The sequence below is a fragment of the Motacilla alba genome, chromosome 1A, assembly GCF_015832195.1.
Source record: "Motacilla alba alba isolate MOTALB_02 chromosome 1A, Motacilla_alba_V1.0_pri, whole genome shotgun sequence".
In the NCBI taxonomy this organism is placed as follows: domain Eukaryota; kingdom Metazoa; phylum Chordata; class Aves; order Passeriformes; family Motacillidae; genus Motacilla; species Motacilla alba.
This window is the reverse complement of record NC_052031.1, coordinates 5,807,780-5,824,868: the sequence shown is the minus strand read 5'-3', so window position 1 is coordinate 5,824,868 and position 17,089 is coordinate 5,807,780. Positions and strand designations below refer to the sequence as shown.

General features: G+C 41.0%; 1 protein-coding gene across 8 annotated transcripts in view; it reads right to left on the bottom strand.

Moving 5' to 3' along the window:
• The window catches only part of CELF2 (CUGBP Elav-like family member 2), a 543,235-nt gene that overhangs the window by 254,448 nt on the left and 271,698 nt on the right, over positions 1-17,089 (bottom strand). For 2 of the 8 annotated variants that reach the window (XM_038154608.1, XM_038154609.1), the window contains exon 1: positions 7-7,730. The exons of 4 other annotated variants lie outside the window; for them this stretch is intronic. In XM_038154608.1, coding sequence (XP_038010536.1) covers positions 7-113 — 107 coding nt within the window. In that variant the 5' untranslated portion in view covers positions 114-7,730. Of the gene's footprint in view, positions 1-6; positions 7,731-17,089 lie in introns of those variants that run through there. 2 more of the 8 variants (XM_038154607.1, XM_038154611.1) reach the window with 2 other exon arrangements.

Here is a 17,089-nt window from a genome sequence, read left to right as displayed (position 1 = left end):
ACATACCTTAAAAGCAGCTCCTCATTTCTCATAGTAACAGCGGATTTGGGACAGCGCATGCTTTCTGCACCGATATTCTCAACAAAAGCCAGTTCAGAAGTGCGCTCAAACATCAATGCCACAGTAGCTACTCACTAATGGCTACTCTTTCTCTCTTTCTCTCTCTAGTCAGACGCTGAGTGGTGGAGCAAAGGGGCCCCTGCAGATTCACTAAGCAGAAATAATCCTCTCTGACAAGTTATGTTGTCTGGGCATATTTTACATTAATGCACTGTGCTGCCTATAGGGGTCTTGTTTGCGTTCACTCTAGCCTAGCTGGTGTTAGCTCTCCTAATTACCAGCCAAAAAAAAAAAAAAATTAGCAACATTCCCCCCCACCACAACCACTCTCCGCCGTTAAAAGAAAAATAATAATGTGTGTGTATATATATATATATATATATACACATACATATCTTTATGTACAAAACTGAAAGAAAAGGGGGGGAATCTATGGGCAAATGAGGAAAAGCTTTCCCCCTCTGGAAAGGGGGATCCATGCTTGGTATGGATCTTTTGTTTGCCCTGCGAACTCAGTGAATACAGAGGCAAAGAGATGCTGTGGCTCGTGAGGCTTGTGCACTTTAAGGGAATTGGGTTAGAGGCTCTTTCTGGGGCTCTGGAGTCGCAGCTGGAGCTTTTGCTCTCTCCCTCCTTCCCTTCCCTGTTCAAGGCTGAGTGGCTTTATGGGACCTGCCAGCTCACATCAGAGGGACTGGGGGGAGTATTAATGCAGGCACCTGGGGATCTTCCTCAAGTTTTCAGTTTTTCTTGGCAATTTTAACCCCCAAAAAACACAAGTCCAAAATCCCTCCAATTTTGACCCCTCCAAAACACAACTTGGTTACCAAGTAACTGAGTTCACTTTAACCCAGACCCTCATGCTTGGCTTTGGCACAGTTCTCACAGACGGGGAAGGATGTTGCATTATTCAATGATTTACTCACTTCCTATGCATGAAAGGAACTATAGTGTGACACAGATTTCAGGGAAACAGCCTCTTTGGCCCTATTTGGGAGATCCGCCATGTGATTTGGAGGAGCAGGTTGTGGTCTTTCCAGTTGCCAAGGTAGTCAAAGAAAGGCTTATTTTCACATCTTGGTTTCAGCTTCTGCTGGGTAAATCTTTAAACCATGCAGGAGGATGGTTGGCTTTTTTTTTTATTATTATTTTGATTTTTTTAATGTACATCAGATACTTGAGCAGGTGCTTATTTAGTAGACTGAAAAAGTCAACAAGTCCTTGATGCTCTTTTCAGTCAAAAGCTTTTCTGCACCACTGTGGCAGTAAAATGCATCTTAAAATGACTGTAATTTCCTCTCAGGTCATGTTAACTTAAGGAGGTGCAAAACTCAATAAACACGAATTGTCCAAAATTGACAACTTGTCAAAAAGTCCAGTCAGGCTAAAAATTGATCTGCCCTTCAAAATTTGAATTCAACTTTCATGAGCTTTTGGCTATGTCTGTGGCTGGTCCTAAGCTCTTTTCCTACATTATATACTACGGCCTTAAAATATACTGCTACGAAATCCTGATGCAATGTTACTGCTGCTAACTCCTTAACAGAAGTTGGTATTTAGGGGCTTGATCTTTAAACTTGAGTCTGGGAATGAAGGCAAAGAGAGAGCAATCACCAGGATAAATACACTGGTAGCAAGATCTTGCCTTTCTGATGGCAGCTGTAAACTTCTATTAAGGTCATAAATTGTTTGCAACAGAAACAATCCTTTTGTTCTACACTTCTCATTGAGCACTGTGAAACCCTGGGATTAGTTTCAGTCACTCTCATATAATATTTGTCAAACGACTAAAAGACAAATTAAAAAACAAACCTGGACATAATCTACTTTTAATGGTGTAGAGAGACAGACAGCACCTAAGGAAACATGGATGTCATGAAGGACTGCAAGTTAAGGGAAGACGGGTTTCAATTTGCTTCCCTTTTCATCTGCAAAACATGACTGGGATTCTAGTTGCTCTTGCAATAAAAAATAATAAATCATTTTAATGATTAGCAAGTCAAACCAATTCCATGTTAAAATGTCATGCTCCAAGGTCAACTGAGACAACATAGCTTGTACTTCATGCTAAAAATATCTGAACAGTCATGGAAGGCGGCCAGGAAAATACTCAACCAACATGACAAATCCCATACCTCCTGCCCCAAATACTAAATCCATTACTACCATTTCAGGCATGGCGACCAGCACTCCAGATTTCAGCTCCTTTACTGTTCACCTCCAAATGACTTGTGCCCAGCACAGCTCACCGTGGTGCCCGGGCTGCTCCAGAGCAGTCTCGGGCTGCTGAGGCTGATGTACGAGCAGCAGCAAATACCAGGGTGTGCTACAGAGTACACAGCTGAACGGGAAGTGTCAAACAGCCTGATGAACTGCTACAGTTTTCAGAAAATATGGCAAGGATCAGCATCTTAAGACACTACCAGCTGAGGGAACAAAGCTTTCTTTTCAGGCTGGAGCAGAATGGCTCACACAGAGCCCTTTGGTGGGGAATCAATGGGCTTCTGTTGGGCGGCTCCACGCAGTTGCAAGTTCTTGATCATTTCTGCACTTAGAAAGAAGGAGAAGCAGCAGCAACAGGAGATAAAGTGAAGTATTATGGAAGGACTCATCTACAGCCAAAGGAATAAATAAAAAAGAAAATAAAAAAAAGAAAATAAAATCTACAAAGCAGTAACACAGACAGACGAAAAGAACCTACGCTTTCTATCACATGTAATGAAACGTCTGACAGAACAACATCTGCAGAGGGATCACAGCTGCTGAGGATGAGAGGGAATATGAGTATTATTTTTCAATTGTAAGATGTACTAAGCAGGAGTGCCTTTAAAATAATATGGCTGAAGGGAAGATTAAACCAGATGCACAGGGCTATCTGGCTTCTTTCAGGATGAAAGTCCAGCTGTGGGTTTAAATTCAACATTTAATATGAAAATTGATTGTAGATTCATAACTGATATGCATATATTGCAGAATGCTCTACACAAATTACATAGAGTGGAAATTTAATAATTTCATCGCCCTGTATTTAATGGAAACCCAAGCCTTCCATGTTTGGCCATGAGTTTGCTAAACTAATTACGTGATGCTGCAAATCCTTGAAAGGCAACAGGAATAACAATCATTTACACAAGCAAAATGATCAAAACTTCAGAGAAAAACCAGTAACAATGACTAATTTATGCCAATTAAAAGTGTTCCTTCTGCTCTCTACTTCTAGTTTCAAATTATTTCTTGACTGTTCCATTTATTTACAGTATTTTAAAAGTATTCAGAAGCCCAAAATACAGCGGTGTTTTCCTACACTATGAAAGTCTTTCTATCAGCCAAGAGATGGACTAGATTTCATGACAAAGAAATGGTGGACAAATGTCCAAGACAATGGAACAAAAATCATGAGTGCAATCATGAGAGGAATAGAAAGCTTTGATTCATGTCCCCATTTTACCAAGTGTCCCCGTGTCAGATCTCATGCAAACCAATTAACCTCTTGTTCACATCTCCATCTTTAAAATGAAAAAATCCAATAAACTCCAGAGCAGTGTGACCATAATACAGAACATTGCAAGATGTATAAATCAGTGCTTTATTGTGGCTTGCACAAACATTTAAAATACCTCTTCTCCTCACAAGAGGCACTTGCAGTCTAAGTCAGTTATCTGCTGTTCTGTGCAGTTATTTAGGCTCAAATCACATTTGTTTTGTATAGGTGTGAAAAGCTACACTTTAATCTGATAGCATTTTACTGTTTCAGGTGGTTAAATCCCACCTTTGAAGCTGAGCAATTAGTCTAAGCTAGTCATCTAGGGTTTCTCTATTGTCACTGAGGGGAGATTAGTTATACTAAAGAGCATTACCACATCTCTCCATTGACTACAAAGGGATTAGATCCCTAAATTTTAAATGCATGTATCAGGCAAGACAAATCCCACCAAAGTGCCTAAAGTGAAGGTGAGAATTCCCGTGTTCCTGTTTCAGCATCACCAGCATGTGTCCACCCCTGTGCTCCACAGAACATTCCCATGTTCCTGTTTCAGCATCACCAGCATGTGTCCATCCCTGTGCTCCACAGCACTGCCCAGCCCTGGGCACCCCGTGGCTGCTGTGCAAGGGCAGCTCAGACACCTTGAGCCTGCCTGGCACTTCCAGGTAGCTGCAACCTGCCTGCAGGATGTCTGTAGCAATCAAGTTGCATCTGGGCAAGCCTGCCAGGTCTGAAACAGACTGGTCCTAAGGAGGGGAACGAAGATGCTCACAGGGCTGAAGCACCTCTCCTATGAAGTCAGGCTGAGAGATCTGGAGTTATTTCCTTGTGGAGAAGAGAAGGCTCCAGGAAGATCTTACAGCACCTTCCAGTGCCTGAGGGGGCCCGCAAGAAATCTGGAGAGGGACTATGAGCAGGGCATGTTGTGATGAGACAAGAGGGAATGGCTTTACACTGAAAGAGGGCAGGTTTATATTAGCTATTAGAATGGTATTTTCACTGTGAGGGTGGTGACGCACTGGAACAGGTTCCCCAGAGAAGTTGTGGCTGCCCCATCCCTTGAATTGTTCAAGGCCAGGTTGGATGCTGCTCTGAAGAACCTGGCCTAGTGGAAGGTGTCCTTGTACATGGCAGAGTAGTGGAATACGATGATCTTTAAGGTCCTTTCCAACCCAAACCATTCTGTGATTCTATGACCTATATATGTTACATCTATGCAAAGTTTGAAGTAGAAAGGAAATTGGCCTCAGCTTCAGAAGTGGAATCTTTCCAGCATGCTTTCAGAAAGCAGACAGTTCATTTAGGTATCTTCTCCTAAAATCTAGAATAATGAGCAACTCATTGCCTGCAGCTTTTGTGTTATTGGAAATAGTGGAACACAAGCCCAGGTATTATTGTTAGAATCATTTTACTCTGGATCACTTAATTGGTAAATGCGATAGCAGAGAATTTTCTGTAACTCAAAAGTCTGTATCTCACCACACTTTACCACTGCTCTAATTTAAATTTTTGTTCATTTTTACCTAGAACAAATCATCACACTTTTGTCTCTGCTTCCTCTGTTGATTTTGGGTTTTGATTATACAGTCTTTAACATAGTTGCAGATGGGAGATCAATTGTTGTCCTCAGCTCCAGCGATCAGACATCTAGGAAACTATTTCTATCAGTTTCTATTTCACCCAGTTTTCATTTCTACCAGGAGAGCAGAAATACTGTGACATTTGCTATTTGTATTATGCACATGCATACAGGTGGAGATGTTTCTTTGCTGTTCCAGGCTAGGAAAACACAGGTCACAGAAACTCAGATCCTCGCCTCTAAGTATCTAAATACAATTTCATGGTGAAACCATATTGATCACTTTGAGCCATTCATGCAGATGTGGACAGGTCTTCAGGACAGGTACTACCTCCGTATACCTTGTGTGTTTTAAACATACAGTATCTTTGTGCTCAGGAAAAGGAAGATTGGTCTCAAGCTCTTGCAGTAGAGATCCAGCAAATCACTTTTTTTTTTTTTTTGGCCACAAAAACAGTCTAAATTTTGCCCCATCTCCTTTTGTCTGCTTTGGTAGATATTTTAGATTATATGCCTAGATTTTCTGACTGAGTCATAGGGGTGGCAATTACTGTTGGTCTGCATGCTGCAAAAGGTCTTTTCTAACGTTTTTCACTTGGGAGTATCCAAATAGCATGATGAAAATTAAATAGCACAGACAGAAAACACAGGAATACAAAATGTTGCGTAAATGCTGAAGATTATTACTTGGTCAGCAGAGGAATAAATAGTTTTGCATTTAAAGCATGTAGCAGGACTGGTACCCACTGCTTGTCTGCAATAGAAGAGGTGTGTGCTGTCTCCCTCGAGCATTTAGCAGCGCTGACTCTGCATCTCAGCATCTGGGAGACAGAAGGAACAAACCTCTCCTATCTACCTAAAAAAAAGTGCTCCATTGCTTCCCCTATCCTTGACAGGGAAGGGGGAAAAACTCTCAATTTGTGCAGTTCACAAATTCTGACAGAGAAATGCACTTCAGTGTGTTTTTTAAAGACAATACATCACTTGAAACAACTGACAACTGGCCAGGCTGTGGTTTCAGACGTGGCTACTCTACAAAGGAAATAAAGTATTTGGAAAGATCTACATGTCATAAGAACATCTGGCCTGCAACTAAAGGGAAGGAGGAGAAAGCTGATCAAAAGAGTGAAGAGTAACAGAAGAGGCAACAGAGCACCAGATCTGAGAGAAAGAGAGAGAAAAGGCAGAGAGAGAACAAACACAGCTGGTTACAGAACCATTTATTTTCTGCTTTAATTTAAAATCTATTTAAAGCGTAAGCAGAACCTGCTCTGTCTAAACAGGAATATCTTTATTTTGCACTTGTAGTAATGCCAAGATCATGACTCTAATGATGTGGGATATCAAGGACCTTGAGTTCTTGGGAGAACAATCTAAAGAAAGTGAACTTGTGCAATATATACAAATGTATGAGCTGTTTGCATTAACACATATCAATGAACATGAAAAATGGTAATAATTACAGATGAGAATTTAATGGCTACTTGTCCTCTTAAGCTAAAATTAGAAATAGAACCACATTTAACATTTTTATTGAACCTATTTTAAAGTGATCTTATGGTACTCTACACAGAAGGTTCATTTCACACATCCATGAAAGGCATCCAACAAGTAGGGATGAAAGTGGATATTTAAAAACAAGCTCTCACCAGAGAGAGTGATGCTGAACAGAAACTCACATGCAAGTAAAAAAGAGAAAGGAGTCTAATTTCTGGGATCTGGCATCTAGACAAGTGGATACATCTACGAAGAGAACATTTGGCAATGAATGGGAAGTGGGAATTGGACCTTACCCTGTCCTGTGACACATGTCCAACATGAAATAAAGACTTATGGGGAATACTCATCATCCACCAAGTTTCCTGAAAAGGCAGGTAATATGGTATTGTCCTATGTGGAAGAGAAACAAACTGCAAATTGAATAATTCAAATCAGATGAATTGATCTTTGGTTGTAAATAGTGCTTGAAAATGCTTAATTCATTACCTGGTAAAAGTCAGATTTTCTATTTAAAAATGCTCTGAAGGGAAGGAAATATATCACTTCTACAGAGTTGCCATAAAAATAAAACTAACAGCTACAAAATAATTTTTACCATTTTAAAAATGAATTAGCTCAGAGACTTGTTTCCCCGGCTATTATCCTCACTAATCAGTTTTATTTCATTATTGAAAAATAAAATCACCACACTTTTTTAATACCTTGAACTCTCTACCTAACATTTTTTGTTCAAAGGATACTCTTCCTTTCTTCCTTTTTGGTCTTTAAAAATCTATTAACATTGATTAAAATGAAAGAGCTAGGATATAAATCTTCAGTTAGATTTACAACACGTTTTTCTTTGACCTTTCTCATGTCATCTGACACTTGACAGCTTTGTGCAAGATGTTAAAAAATGACTAGTGATTTTTCGTGATTCTAAGTGCCCAAACTCAGAGAGTTTTGTAGGTCCTGTAATTCAGAGTTAAGATCCTGGTTTGTGTGAAGGAATAAATAAATCAGACCCGGTGAAAACACGCATAAGATGAATGCATTTCAAAACATTTGATGAAAATTCTGTACAAACTAAGATTCTAAGGAATTCCTTAGAATCAGAATTTGTCAGGGCACAAATTTTTGAAGAAGAAGGTATCTTTATTTAAAAAAAAAAAAAAAAAAAGTATCTCTATCAAAGATCTTCACGAGCGGATTGAATGCGCCCTCAGTAAGTTCACAGACGATGCTGAGTTGGATGGGAGTGTTGATCTGCTGGAGGGTAGACAGGGAGAGCCTGGACAGGCTGGATTGGTGACCCAAGGCCAATTGTATGAGATTTGACCAGGCAAAGTGCAGGGTCCTGTCCTTGGGTCACAACAACCCCACACAGAGCCACAGACTTGGGGAAGAGTGACTGGAAAGCTGACCAGTGGAGAAGGACCAGGATTTGCTCGTTGACAGTGGCTGAACATGAGCTGGAATGTCCTCAGGAGGCCAAAAAGGCCAGGGGCATCCTGGGCTGTGTCAGCAATAGTGCGGCCAGCAGGACCAGGGAAATGACTGTCCCCTTGTGCTCAGCACTGGTGAGGCCACTCCCTGAATCCTGTGATCAGTTTTGGGCCCCTCGCTGCAATACAGACATGGAGGGGCTGGAGCGTGTCCAGAGAAGGGAATGGAGCTGGGGAAGGGTCTGAGCACAAATCTGATGAGGAGCAGCTGAGGGAGCTGCTGGTATTTATTGCAGAGAAAAAGAGGTTCAGGGGTGACTTTCTCACTCCACAGCTCCCTGACAGGAGGGTGTAGCCAGGTGGGATCAGGCTCTTCTCCCAAGCAGCAAGGAACAGGACCAGAGAAAAGAGCCTCAGGTTGTAGCAGGGGAGGTTGAGATTGGATATTAGGAAAAACTTACTCACAGAAAGGGCTGTCAAGCATTGGATCAGGCTCTCCAGAGAAGTGGTAGTCGCCATCCCTGGTGGGATTTAAAAGGCATAGAGATGTGGGATTTGGGGACATGGTTTAGTGGTGGGCTTGGCAGTTCTGGGTTAATGCTTTGATTTGATGATCTTTTCCAATTTATATAACCTATGATTCTTAAGTCAAATTTGCTTTTATTAGTCTGTCATGCAACTAAAAAATTACACATACTTTTTTTTTTTTTTTAAATAGTGAGCCAACTGGGTGATTTTGTTTAAGGATATCTTGCTGAGATAAAGTGTCAAGATACCAAAACCTTGCTGAGGCAATGGAAGCAATGCAAGAAGTTGGGTAAGTCCACTCACAAATAGCTTTTTGCTATGGCAGGTAGGCTGTGCACAGTAGCTTGAATCTTTCAGTGGATGATGTAAATGTATCCTAAGCCACAGAGTGAGAAAATTCAAGGAAAACTAAGCTCTCTCATAAAGATATGATCCCAGTTTGTGATCAAACTGTATCCTAATTCTGAGTCTCAAAGCGGTGTACTTTGCATGCCAAAAGTCTAGCCAGTTCCTTCAGACATGCTTTGGTCTGATTAATGCCATTTAAGTTTGGTAACTTAACAAAGAAGCCTAAAAGCATAATCAATCCCCTTTGACTTCCAATTCAATTCCAGTTCAACCCACCATGGATCTCCCTTTGAAGAGGCAAGAAGCATAGGTGAACTGGGGTCGACCTCAGCATCTCAGCTGAGCATAAATGACTGGATGTGAGGCCTCTAGGTCTGCTTTCTCTAAAAACTGTTTCTGGAATAATATTTAGGCAATGGTTACAGACATGGCCATGGCACCCTGTCTTAATCTGTGCAGTGATGCCCGTGGTTCTTTTTAAGCCTGCTGCCAACAAAGATATGTGTGAACTACAGATGGACAAGTGGCAGCTCCAAATATCCTTGAGATTACCCTCTGTGAAAAAACAGGAAATACAAGAGACTCACTCTCAAACACCTTTCACACCACACAAAAGCAATAAGTGTTTTTCATTCAAAGAAAAAGGTATAAGATCAGCCATATACATTTTATGTACCACCTCACTATAGCCAAACACCACCAGACTTCTTAGCATCTCATTTCCCATAATCAGAAAACATTTGTCAAAAAAACCCCCTAATTTCTGTGTCATCAGCAGTAGGTTTCTCACAACACATACCATGTTGCTCACATGACAGGCTCATGGAGCCCCAGGAGACTTTGTGAAATGAAATGGCTGCAGAGGGAATGCCTGGAGGCCTGAAGGGGCACACAAGAAAATGAGTAATATGCCTGAATTCCTTCCAGTAAGGAAATGCTGCAGAGCTGCAGAGAGATCTGTGCTTTTGGGATATCTGGCTGTGTTCTTGAATCATTTGGCACAACCCGTGGTCGGTGTGCGCAGCCCAGTGGGACCCTGTCCACATTCAGCCCTTCAGTGCTAGCAGAGTGCTCAGTGCTTCAGCAAAACCTGTGCTCTGATCATTACAAGTGCCAAGAAGTCTGTTAAAGTGTTTATATATTGCAACATTAAATGCTTGGTAAATTGCCACATCATTTTGTGCTTTCAATGCTCTCAAATCCACATCATTCATCTTTCTCCTGCAAGGCCAAGCCCCGCCAAACTTGCTGAATGCACTTAGCTCCAAATTAACACCCTGTAAAAACAGTTCCTCCCTTCTTCTCAAATGCTGTTATATGTAAAATCTACACCCAAAGTTAATTTCTTGCTGACCTTCTGCTGATTAATGCAAATTAAATTACATGCTAATTGCCCCAAATGGTTTGCATGCAGCCCAGAAATCACTTCTTTTTGATGGTGGTAAAAGATATTTGCGATTTTTTACACAATGGTTACATTAAGCCATTGTTAGTCTCACAGCATCTTAAAACAGATGGTTTTCTGGCACCTTTTAGAAAGCAAGGAAAAAAAAAAAACAACCTAGGAAAAAACATTATTAAGTTCTGATCCAGTCTTGTAGAAACTCACTTGTACCTCATGGGAGGAATTTTATGGCTCGTTCAGAGCTCAGGCTCCAAGATGCATTTTACAAAACCTTGAGCCAGTTTTGTTAAACCCGTCACTCCCTAATCCCCTTGTGCTTGTCAGCAGAGCACACAGGCACTTGATTTTGGACGTCTGATTTGATAACGGGTGGGGGAAGAAGGGAGGGAAACAGGGACTGCTATTTTAGATAGATCCTACAATATTCTGGCAATTTAAGAGAAAACAGGGGATATTTCAAACAGTGATGCTGGGCAGAGAAGCTCTTAGAAAGGGACTGTGTATGTTCCAGGTTGTCAAGGTTGTTTTGGTACCAAGTCTAAATCCCAGTCATCAGACCTGATGTTTGATGGTTTTCTGGGGCCCTGGTTGGCATTTGGCAGGGGGATCAAATGCAACAGAGATAGTGCTTAGACCCTCAGCAGTCCCAAGAGTGGCTGACATCTGCATTACAAATGCATTTTGCATTTACATCCAGCAGTGGGGATAAAAAATATGATTTGATTGATGTCATGAGGAAGCTAGGGAAAAAAGAGAACCCTAAGCATGGTGTTCTCCAAGAGAGCAATGTCTTCTTCACAGGTGCTGCCATGAGTTGTCACACACCACTCCATAGTTTATCCCAAAGTAGGGATACAAGGTTATGCCTGTTTTATAGAAGAAATGGTGAAATGGATTGACCCCATTTAGAATGATGCAGGGCTGAAAACTGATTTAACTGGGAGAAGATGAAAGCACCCACCTGAGCACTCCAATCTAAGGAGGATTTAAGCCCCCTCTGTCCTACCCATGGACAACACATGCCCAGACCATAAAATCACACACCAGCTGCTCCACATGCTCCCAGCCACACAGGACATGAGACATGGCAGTAAACAGCCCAGGTTCCACAATACCCAGGCCCTAAACATTAGATCACAGCAAGGACAAGGGAGGTTAAAGACACATATCATTGTTATTCCTGTTCTACTCATCCAAGGAATGATCAAGTAGGACAAACTGATAGAAGATGACATATATGTGGTAAACCTTAATGGATCTGACATCTAAGAATGTTCACTCTCTTGATTTTTTTTTTCAGTATTTTCCATTATTGTTCCAATTTTAATACAATTTCTCTCTTCCTTCCCTAATATCCATGTCCCTGTTTGACCTGATTTTGGTAGCAAGCCTCCTCCTTTCTTAGATATTCTTGACTTTGACTTCTGTTAGAATCTGAGGCTGCCAAAATCCCTGCCCCCTAAAGAGAGTACAATTCACTTGATTTTACCTGTGAGTTCAAAGAAGCTTAATAAGCAATACCTGAGCAATACTCCTCAATTTAGAGATGAAAGTTTGGCCACCACCACCAAAAGCTCTGCCCCACAGCACCAACCCTGAGGGGTCTGTGCTGTTGAGTAATAAAAGTATTCTCTCTCCAAAGTGTCTCCTGAGCAGAGATTGTCGTGTCACACTCTCTTAAATTATGTGTGATGGGTCTGTCTCTAGGATTACTCTGTAGAAGAGACAGCGTGGAGGCTGCCAGATTCATTAAACATCTTCAGTGGGACTTCATGGGGGCCTTTCACTTACCCTGAACAAACAACAAACACACCCTTTGTGCTCAAGAACAAAGGGAGTTTTTGCACTTTTGTTTGATGTCAGTCACAACTGGAGATTAAAGCTTCTGCTCTGTGGATTTCAAAGTTGCCTCCCCCCTCCAAAGCTGCTCCTCTCACTTTTTGCTAGGCACTTCAAAAAGGTTTACAGCTATAAAAACCCTAACAGAACAATATTAATAACAATCAGCTTCAGAAATGCTACGTATTTGTGGCATTTGAATGCATTTCACTCATAGATACAACTGAGAAAACAAAGTGCAGGAGTAACATATGCAGGAACTCTGTTATTCTTAATCACGTTGCATCAGGGACTGGAAAACTGGATTTGTATAAAGGAATTTGTGTGTTAAGATTGAAGCATGGTAGGCTCTGACCCACTGAAAAAAGATCTATCCCTTCTGAATCTGGATTTGGGGAATAAGTGTTTCTGTTTTCCTGGCAAAGGATGCAAATAGGAAAACATATAAAGCCCCCACAAAACCCAAGTCATGGCTTCTCTTAAAGCCCCCATGCTCTGATGAGAGTCAGAGATGGATGTTCACTAATATATTCTACAGATGGCTTAATTTTGGATGCCATTTCCGAACTGTGCAGTATGTACTTGTCACTGAACACCCATCTTTCAGAAAAAAGCACCCTACACTAAGTAGGAAGATGTCTAGGGAAAGGTTACACCTCTTGTCATCTCGGGGACAGCCCAACAAATACTCCTATCTAACAGAGGAACTTCAGCAAGAGTCCACCACCCTCACGTGTCACTTCAGGATATCTAAAGGGAAACAAGGAGAGCGGCTATAAAAGGTGCAGAAAGAAGAGTAGGTAGGGATTATCCAGTTTGGGAAAGAAACAAATCACACTAGGAAATCAAAAGAGCCCTTTTGAGTGTCACAATGAGCAACCAAAATTAATGCTTTGATTGTACAGGAACCTCTTTCTCACCTCTGATTTGTAATGCTTAATAATTTTGAGGAGGAGCGACAGGAGTGAGTGACTGATGGGAAAATGCATTTCAAAGCAAAGGACTAAGTGTTTCTACAGTTTAGCTGGGCAAGAAGGTGTATGTTTTAGCTCTCCTGGATCTAAAGCCTCTTTAAGGACTGCATGAGTATGGTTTTATGTTTTTTATAATTTTACCATAATCCATCAGTAAGGAAAAAATGCTTCTGCTTCCCACGTAAAACAACAGATTTTATGGAACATGGTTTGTTGTTTTTTTAACCCCCCATGTCATCTTTCCCTACTGCCTTTGAACTAGGTGCCTGTTCAGTCTTCTACATCTTTCTCACATTGACACCACACCCCCTGTATATTTATTTCTTAGAGAAGCTGAGCCATATGAGTTGTTACATGCTTTTAACCAGATGCCAGAGCATGGCTGATCAGGAAAGATATAGAAATGCGTGCAGTGATTTAAAATATGCCAAACCAGAGGTTAATAGAAGTATGTGTGGATTTGATTCCTCATTTAAAGCCCTTTCTCTTCCAGTCACGTTTAGATGTGTTGAAACTACCGAAAAATTGTGATATTTGGAACTTCTTCTGGGGCCTAACACAACTCTTTCAAGAAATACCATAGGAAACTTCATAAAGCTGAGCAATTAGGGGATGATTGGGCAAATCCTATGAGGGCATGATTTCTGCTTGCCAGTTCTTGCACTGGTCCATCTGATGGCACCCAAGTACCTTATGTAAAATATTTGGGTTTTCTGATAATACTATATGAAGAACAGGCTACAAAACATATTTCAAGTTCTTCATGTTTGATTCTTTAAGAGAAGACTATACATTTTACAATTAATCAGAGGCCCACCTTACTTCAGTTGCTTAGTAGTTATAGTATGAAACAATCTAATTATCACAAGAAGCAGTAAACATGGTTAAATCCTCGATTTTGTGTCAGCCTACTCTCTTTTGGCCATAAATTATGTAGAAAGCCTCACCAAAAGTTATGAGCTGATGTGTATTGGTAGCACAGTGCCTTAATGCACAGCAGCCTTGTCATTAATATTAGGCTTGCTTTAAATAATGAAACAAAAATAAAAATGTTTCCCAGAGGACACAAACCATCAAGATGTAAAGTAGAGTGTAGGCAAGAAAACAAGCTGTGTAGTTCAGAGCATCTTCATAAGCATTAAACAAGCATCCAGGGGATGTACTTGAGGGTTTTCTATTCCACAACAGCTTTCCCATTCACTTCTGTGAAGTTTAATATTGGAGTTGATCATATTGAAGTTCATTGTTACAATCTAAGGCAGTTTTACAACATGCAGATCACTCTCATGCTGCAGGTTTCTTCCTGTACCAGAGTGTCTTAACCTCCTTTTTCCAGTTCATAAAGCTACACTGGGAAGGAAAGAGGGAAAGATTCTACTTAGAAGTGGGGACAGCTGTTACAGGTATGGGGTAGGAAATGTGCCTGGACCCAAGTTGCCCACTAATGGCAATTCAGGGAAGGCAGATGGCAAGGGGAAGAAATGAGAACACACACACACACACACACACACACACACACACACACACACACACACACACACACACACAGAGAGTGAGGGTGGTATCCTGACCAGTCAGGATGAAGCCAGGGAGGGTAGACAGATCTGGTAGGACAGAAATGCTCAGAGACCCCACCATCTAAATGCTTGCTGAGGTGGAAGTACAGGAGTGCCAGTAGAGACATTTTGCAAGAAGTTTTCTGAGATCACGTCTGACTTCTCTCATCAGCTTCGTCAGCTCTCATTGCTTCTACCCCACTGCACTTCTAACCCATGAGCACAGGATACTCACACAGAATAGATGAGAGCTGGCACCCCAAGTTCCGTGTATGGGTGGCCTTCAAGGTTGGCCAGGTGACTGTCCCCCTGGGCTGAAATGCCTGTGGCTAGAGGGCATCCAACTGCTCTCTGTTTTATCAACTCTCAGGGTTGGAAAGAAAAACTTGCCAAGTTTGTGTGGTTGGATTGAGACAACAGCACAGCATGGAAAATCCAATCCTTGGCCTTAGTGCCAGGCAGGATAAAAGACATCCTAAGCTTTTCCAGAGTCTGAAATTCATACACCATAGATCACTTCAAGAAGTCAAAGGGTTCTGGCCTCAAGGAAAGGGTTATCTAGCATTTCATAATAGGAAAAGAATCTATTCCATATTCTAGTTCAATTTCACTTTATTGAAAAGTTCTTTAAAGCCCTTGACCTCTACTTTCTGAAACAGAAGAAGGGTAGGAAAACATACATTCAAAACAGATTATGATATTCAGCTGCTCCTAGAAAATTCTCTATGCAGCACCAGTAGATCAAATTATTTTCATTATATCATTTGGTCACAAAGAACAGTGACATAATTAGGGAGCTAAATAGCAACAGTTTCCTTCTGGTAAATTTGCTGTAGCTAATTTTGTTAATAAGACTGATAATTGTTTTACGCTCATTCAATATGTTAAGTTTACCTAATACTAAAACCAATCAGAACCTTTAAATTAATTTTTGTTTCATTTCCAAAGGAATCAATGTCATTATTAATCATAAAAGGAGTGCAGAGTCAGAGGATGATAAATCTCCTTTGGGCTTATTTGACTTTCATATTTATGGTTTGGATAAGGTTATTATGAAGGAATTTTCAAGAAATGATTGAGGAGCAAAGGGAGGAGACTGAGTTAGGAAATACTCTGCTTGGATGCTGTGCTACTATCAGCTGCAGGAGAATGCATGCAACTTGCCTGATTTCTTAAAGTTCTGCAGAGTTAACCATGGCATAAGTGCCCAAAACAAAACCAACTGCTCAGACTGCCAGGCTGCAGGGCCCTAAGACGTACAATTTTCAAACCAATATGTTCAAGAGTGGATTTGCAAGAAATCAGGAGAGGAGATTTGGGGCACAGAAGTGATGGGATTTTGTATTCCTGGCACTGGTGGGTTTGCTTTTAGAGCATTTACAAAAACATTCAGTCACACTGCTGTTGCCTTTGTTGCATTTCGAGCTTCACTGCAAAAAAACTTACACATAGCAGCTATTTGAGCTGCACTTCTACAAATGACTCTGTGATAATGCGGTGAAACATCCTGGATAAATGTGCCCAGTTTTCACAAAGCCAGTGCTGTCCACATTGCTTTTTACATACTTTGACAGGATAAGGTCAATGCCCATTGGCTCTGCAAGGAGTGGAGGATGTCACTGAAGTCGCTGCTGTCACCGTAACATTCCAGCTCGGCTTTGGGAGGTGGCAGTCCTTGGTGCCTGTGCCGAGGAGCTCCACGCTCACTCACTCACTATTAACTCCATTCTTTAAAATCAGCACAAAATGTGCTCCCAGTTTAAGTGCAGTGCTGGATTTTTACTATTGTCTTGAAAGGGAAAACACATGGCTTGTTATGCTGAGATGTCGGTAATCAGATTTTTTTTCCTAGAAGTCATCATGCTTTCTGCTGAAGAGGATTTTAATAAAACCTGAAAGCAAACCATGCTTGAATGTGGGTCTGAATTCTGCCTGTATTTGTATTCTTTGGCTATTAAAGTAATCTCCCAAACCTTAAGAACTGTGAAGTGTGTAACAAATTCTGTTCTGCATCCATCCCACTTGAATACTGTACCCACATAAATAAAGCAACAAAACCCAGACACCCCCTCAACAGGGTCTGTTACAAATGCTTAACATCAAACAGCTTTCAGCAACCTGGTTTGGTTTGGTGGAAGATGTCCTTGCCCATGGCAGGGGGTTGGGAACTAACTAGATGATCTTTAAGGTCCCCTACAACAACAAACCATTCTATGATTCTACCTTTCTATGAAGCACCAAATAAATGTTTTCTAAACTTATATATTGAAACATATTTCACCGATAAAATAACAAAATGTAGGTTATATTAAAATAGAAAAAAATTTCAGCAGGATTCTTACAAAACCATCTTTTGTCTTTCCTCATATCTTTTAAAAGACAAACCTATCAA